The sequence below is a fragment of the Durotheca rogersii genome (assembly GCF_024521655.1).
Source record: "Durotheca rogersii strain YMJ 92031201 chromosome Unknown GGS23scaffold_16, whole genome shotgun sequence".
NCBI classification, from domain to species: Eukaryota; Fungi; Ascomycota; class Sordariomycetes; order Xylariales; family Xylariaceae; genus Durotheca; species Durotheca rogersii.
In genome coordinates this window covers 63,026-69,781 of record NW_026251247.1, presented here as the reverse complement: position 1 = coordinate 69,781, position 6,756 = coordinate 63,026, and the positions used below count along the sequence as shown (strand labels likewise).

Genomic DNA, 6,756 nt, shown 5'->3' with positions numbered 1-6,756 from the left:
ATTAATATAGTTAGACGATAATACTATAAAGTAGCTAATATTATAATATCGCTACCTTTATTACCCTAATACGGAGAGACTTATATAAATCATTAAAAGGTCGATAGGAATCGATTTAAACCTAGTACTTATAAAGACGGTACCTTATTACGCGTATAATCGGATAAAGATTATTAAAATATCCTCGAAGGATCCTTAGAAGCGTACCTAAACCCCTAAGGAAATTACTTAATACGACCTCGGAAAGTTATAGCTTCTATCGATCGAGAACTACCGTTATTTTATATTAATCGTAGACGACGATAGCCGAAATAAAGAATTTACCTAGTATAAGTTTAAGGAAAAGGCTTAATAAGTATTAATAACTTACCTTACCCGAGTTTATTAGTTACTCGAGGCATTACCGAGCGCCTTAGATAAGAGCCGGCGACGGATAAGAATATTACGCCTTAACGGCGGCCGAGAGTTCGGCATAAGCGCTATCGAGTAATTCTATAACGAAAGGGGTATTACGTTAGATACCTTTACGTTAAATAACTAATATTAAAACGGCGTAGCAGAAAGAAGTATACGCTTCTTATAGGACGATACTAGAATAATCTACGTTTAAATAAAGATCTCTACTTACTTCTAGGACTACGTCCTCGTAATAACGGCGTATACGATTAATAAGACTAGCGTTTCGTTCGTAAAGGAGCTTACGTTATACGAAAGATTTATAAACGGTATAAAACTAGGAAAGAACTATAAACCTAATAACGCGTATTTACGTATCGTCGGTAGCCGTTACGTAGCTTATATCGATAAGAATTATCGGGTAGTTTCCGAGAAGATAGAATTACGTAAAGCCCGCGCCGTTCTTATAAGTTACGAAGGAAAGTATAACTACTTAGTCTAGCTCGTAGAAGGAGGTCGTTTCTTAAAGACGCCTTACGTTATCTTTTACGAAAAACTAGGAAACTCCGAAGGGGCCCTAGACCTAAGGAACGTCGTTAGGTTCCTACCTAAGTACGTTTAGAAACGGCTACGGCATCGGAAGAAGATCGCGGCGATTAGCGTTCGTAATAAGGATAATAATATCGTCGACGAGGACGTTATAAACGAAGATAAGGGTAGGATACGCCCCCGGAAAGGGCGCCCGAAGAAGAAACTACCTTAAATTTATATATTAAAGGTATTACTTAAGTTAGATAAGGTACGCTCCGCCTTAGCGCTAAGCGGCTCGTAAAAGAACGAATTAAAGGAAGTATTTAAAGGCGAATAAAATACGTTTAAAATCGCGTTTAAAATCGCGCCCCGAGAGGAGCTATATTATACTAGTACGTTTATTACCGTACCGTAGGAGTAAAGCCATAGGTAAATAATACTAGTAACGGCGGGCCTATTTAAGATAAACGAGAACGAACCGCTTTTTAAAGAAGTAATAAAGGAACTAAAGCGTAATCTTTAGACCTAGGCCGTTTTTAAAGAGATCCGAGAGAACCTAAAACGTAATACGTTTAAGTTTATATAGCCGAGCGAGGTAATTAACGGCTATTTTATCGACGCTAAATAGGTCTTAAAGAAGAAGTTCCTATTTAACGGAGATCTCGATAAGCTAAAGATACGGATCTACGCCCGAGGATTTATATAAAGAAAAGGTATCGATTATAACGAAACTAAGGCGATAACGGCGAGGGTAATATCGTAAAAAATGCTAATAGCGTTAGCCGTTATTTATTAATAATATATCCTTTAGATCGACTTTATTACCGCCTACCTTAACGGGAAGCTAAACGAAAGGATCTTTATGAAATAATTCCTTATATTAAAGGAGTATTTCGAGGCTTATAAGAAAGAGAAATAAACCTATAATTACGACGAGTCGAAGATTATCGAGCTAATTAACCCGTTATATGGCCTAAAATAAGCTAAAGCCGCGTAGTAATAACGTATAAGAGGCATTTTAAAGAAATACGGCTACGTTTTATTAACCTTAAACGACGCTATTTATATAAGACTTAAAATAAGAAACGTAATCGCTTCGTATGTAAACGATTTCTTATTATTCGGACTTAAAGAGGAACGACTCTATAAGCTCGCGAATATAATTAAAGAAAAGGTTAAGGTAATTAACCTAAGAAACGCTAATTAATTTCTCGGGGTCCGGATAAGACGATCGTTTCTTACGGGGAACGTCCGGCTCGATTAATAATAATATACGGAAAAGGCTTTAAAGGAGCTTAATTACGGCGATACGAAACCATATCCGTTACCGTATAACCCGAAGAATCGGAACGCGGTCGTACCGAAAGAGGCTAACGATAAAGCCGACCTACGAAAGGTTTAAGAGTATACCTCGTTAATAAGAAAAGCGAACTTTCCGGTATATATTATAAGGCCTAATATTAATTACGTAGCTTCGACTTAGGCGCGTTTTATAAATAACCCCTTATAGGAGTATTAAACGGGAATTAAGCGCGTAATACGATATCTTAAGGAAACGGTAAGCCGAGGGATCCGGTATCGGTAATTAAACGAGAATTACCCTTATAAAAAGTATAATAAAATAGGTCTTTACGGCTACGTAAACTCGAACTACGCAGGAGATATATCCATAGTTAAGTTAACGAATAGTTACGTATTCTTTATAGTAGGAGTCCCGATCGTATGGATATCGAAGCTTTAATCGGTAGTCGCGCGAAACTCGGAAGAGGCTAAGTATATAGCCTTATCGACGGCGGTAGTAGATACCGCGTAAATACGTAATTTCCTTACGGAGTTAAGCGTAATACCCGTAAGCCCTATCGCCTTACGATGCGATAATACGACGGCGAATACGTAAGTAAAGGAAACCGCGATAAATAAATAAAAGCGGTATATCCGAAAGGACTATTACTACGTAAGGTAAGAAATAAAAGAAGGATACGTTAAGCTAAGATACGTACCATTAGTTAAGAACGCGGCTAATAGGCTTACGAAGCCCTTAGAGGCGAAGGAATACTAGAGGTTTATTAAGCTACTATGTTTAGAGGATCCGTAATAGCCTTACTCCTTAAACGAAATAGGCATATAGATAGAGCGACGAAGGAGGAAAATACCACGGAATTAAGGCCTTACGCTATTTAAAAGCCTAACGATAGCCTTACCTAGGCTAAGAAGGCGTATAGGCGCGTAAGTACGTAATCGGTTACGTATAGCTATAGGGTAAGCCCTGCCCTAGCGAGGGCTAATCGGGATATAAAAGGTACGTAAAACGGCTCCAAAAGGCCACGTAGATAACTGCAATTCAATCAACTATTCACCCGTTCCTTAGATGGCCATACGTAGGTATATTTCCCTCCTTGCGCGGGGACAAAGATGTTAATTTAACGGCTTATCTTGCAGCCGTAAGTATCATATACTGTTTTAACTCATCTAATTATCATACAAGGCTTTAGTAGTGGTGACATAGTTACTTTTTAAAGGTTCACAAACGTGAGATCATTATCTACCTAGGTAACTTCTAAATAGGCAAGATATTATGATACTAGAAATAATGCCTATATGCTTACCTTAATAGAGCCATAGTATTGTATACAGACTTAATCTTCTCTCCCTTTTAAGTAGAGACGAGATCCGCCTTTTATTTGAAAGAGTTCCTTGCCGGACCAAGGTCACAGCCTCGGCTCCGACGTAAGGCTGGCCACTCAAACCTTACCACCATACCTGTATTAATACCTGACATGTCCTCGTGCCCCCATCTCGTCCCATTCCTACACACCACCGCTAGGTCGAGTTCGATAGGGAAAGACATACATCATGTGGAAGCCATCTGTGAATTTCATTACCTTGCACTGTAGGTGGCCCGGCATATTAAACCCACCGGCTCCGTGCTGGCCCGAGTTGACCACAGGCGGTGTTAGATGCTTGGATTCTTTCCATGGCCCTGCTCGGGTTCATCGTCATCGGGCCCCGTCGCAATATTGCCGCCATAGACGCGTTCTTCTTCGGCGCCAGCGCCGCCACCGAGTCGGGCCTGAACACGTTAGACTCCGCCTTCCGCCGCGTCCGTGATGCTGATACGCTTGGGCTGACGTAGCTAACCAGCGTCGACGTGAAGGATCTGGAGATCTATCAGCAACTCTACATCTACTTCATCCCTATCATCACCAACCTGGGCTTCATCAACATCGCTGTCGTCGTGGTTCGGTTGCACTGGTTTCGAAGACGCCTGAAAGATATAGGTCTGAAGAACCTCACCTTTCGGGCTACGCTCGCTGTGATACTAATAATGCGCTCTAGCCTCTTCCCGATTGAGGCCTAGCTCGGCAACAACTGCCGCTATCACCAATGACCGCGAGACTGACATCGAGGCCAACACAGATAGCCCGGCGTCTGTGGCCCAGAGTGAAAGTGAGCCCACGGCCCATGGTCGTGTCCCCATATCGATATCGGCAAATCGGAAAGGAGCCGTAACGTATGACCTGAAATTAACGAGGGAGGGGGGTGGCTGGGGGAGGTGAGAGGCTATGCTGACGGTCGGCTAGGAACGACGAGGCCGACAACGACGATGTGCGGGAGCAAGACTCAGATAGCCGGCACAATAATAACAATCTAGACAACGTCCAGGGGCCGTCCAGCATTAGCTTCCCGGCCGACTTGGAGAAGCCCACTCGGGAGTCTCGCGTGCTGTATATCCCGCCGCCCAGAGAACGCAACAAGGGTAATAGAAACCGGGCATCGGGAAGACCCAAACGCGGCTGAGGGGGGGATAGAACTGACACGAAATAGGCCAACCCATAGTGGAGAGGGATGCTGCCGTTAGCGACGATGGAGATGACGGTGAAACCCCCACAATATAGCCGCGTTTCATGGGCGCTGAAAACTGACGAGAGTTGTTATTGCTTAGACGAAGGGGATGCCACCAAGTCTGCGGATATTATAAACGGGAACGGGGTAACGCGCAGGCGGCCGTACAGGCGCGAAGGTGCCTCTGTGCCCCCGGCCGCCCGGTCGGTCGAGCAGGTGGCCTCTTCCATATTCGTGCTGGGCCGTTCGCCCACCCAGGAGCGCCGGCGATCAGAAGCGTCGCAGCGCGTCCCCCCGCGCCTGTCCGAGCTGCCGACCCTGTCCAGAGGCGTCACCGTCGGCCGCAACGCGAGGTTCTACAACTTGACCGCCCGGGACCGGGAGGAGCTCGGCGGCGTCGAGTACCGCGCCCTCAAGCTCCTGCTCGTCATCACCCCCGGTATGTGCCCGGCGCGTGCCCGAAATGCTGTGGTAGTGGCCCCCCGCTCACATATAAGCAGCCTACTTCTTCGGCCTGCACCTGTTCGGCGTCATCTGCCTTCTCCCGTGGATCCACAACGCCCCTTCCGTGTACACGGACTATCTGGAAGAGTGCGGGCAGGACAAGACTTGGTGGTACGTTGCCGACTCACGCCCTTCCGCGCTCAAAATGCACAAGGTTGCTGATAGAGCTGACCTCCTGTTTATCGGCAGGGCTTTTTACTCGGCGCAGACTATGGTTGACAATCTGGGCTTCACCTTAACCCCTGATTCGATGATCAGCTTCAGGGATGCCACGTGGCCCATGCTTGTCCTGACGTTCCTCGCGTTTGCCGGCAACACGTTATACCCGATATTCCTACGCCTCCTCATCTGGGTCCTCTTTAAGTTCGCCCCCGGCCAGTCGTCGTTGAAGGCGTCGCTCAAGTTCCTCCTCGACTACCCCCGACGCTGCTATACGCTGCTGTTCCCTAGCCGGGTGACGTGGGTGCTGTTCGTCATCCTGGTCGTCCTGAACTTCGTCGACGTCGTCCTGATCCTCGTCCTCGATCTGGAAAACCCGGAAGTCAACACCCTCGCGCTAGGGCCGCGGATCCTAGCCGCCCTCTTCCAAGCGGCGTCGGCGCGCCACACCGGCACGGCGAGCTTCAACCTTGCCAACGTCAGCCCGGCTGTGCAGTTTAGCCTGCTTGTGATGATGTACATCGCGGTCTTGCCCATTGCGATCTCGATCCGCGCGTCGAATACGTACGAGGAACGGACGGTAGGTCTCTATTCGCCGGCCCACAATCTGGATGAATATGAGGGGGATAGCCGGTCCTACCTCGTCATGCACCTGCGTAACCAACTCAGCTTTGATCTGTGGTACCTTTTTCTCGGCACATTTCTCATCTGCATCGCCGAGGCAGACAAGATTGCAGACATCAACAACCCGGTAAGTCCTCTGACGCAGGCAGGCGGGGACACAGCTGCCGCGAGCAAAGTTCTGACCTAACTCGCCTCTAGGCATTTGCTGTCTTCCCGATCTTTTTCGAAGTCGTATCTGGATAGTAAGAATACCCTGCCATCACCTTTCACCCACTGCTAAATCCCCCGTCTGCGAGGTGATGACAAATGCTAACGACGAGGCGCTGCAGTGCCAATGTTGGCCTGTCCCTCGGGCACCCCAGCGTGCTGACTTCGCTGTCGGGCCAGTTCACGGTCTTTAGTAAGGTCGTCGTGTGCGCTATGATGCTCAGGGGCCGCCACCGCGGCCTGCCGTATGCACTCGATCGTGCCATCATGCTGCCCGACGAGCGCCTCACCGAAGATGGCGGTCGGGTTGATGCATAGCGATTTGTGATGAGGATAAGAGGACATCAAGGGGGACATACCTTGGTTAGCATGGCGCAAGGGTCTATACTATACGGGGAGATATGTGCTACTATACCCCATGCCGGGATGTGTGCTATTGCGGGAGTACTCAAATATCGATACACACAAGTTTCTGCTTGGGGTTTGAGGTTA

General features: G+C 47.1%; 1 protein-coding gene across 1 annotated transcript; it reads left to right on the top strand.

The window, feature by feature from the left end:
• Window positions 1-3,548: 3,548 nt before the first annotated feature.
• GGS23DRAFT_126595 (potassium transporter) lies at window positions 3,549-6,668 on the top strand. Its single transcript, XM_051511127.1, has 11 exons — window positions 3,549-3,817; window positions 3,885-4,005; window positions 4,069-4,205; window positions 4,264-4,438; window positions 4,509-4,684; window positions 4,753-4,803; window positions 4,871-5,209; window positions 5,271-5,385; window positions 5,464-6,184; window positions 6,256-6,299; window positions 6,387-6,668. The coding sequence occupies exons 1-11, from the start codon at window positions 3,781-3,783 to the stop codon at window positions 6,580-6,582; spliced, it is 2,112 nt and encodes a 703-aa protein (XP_051370406.1). The 5' UTR covers window positions 3,549-3,780; the 3' UTR covers window positions 6,583-6,668.
• Window positions 6,669-6,756: the final 88 nt, after the last annotated feature.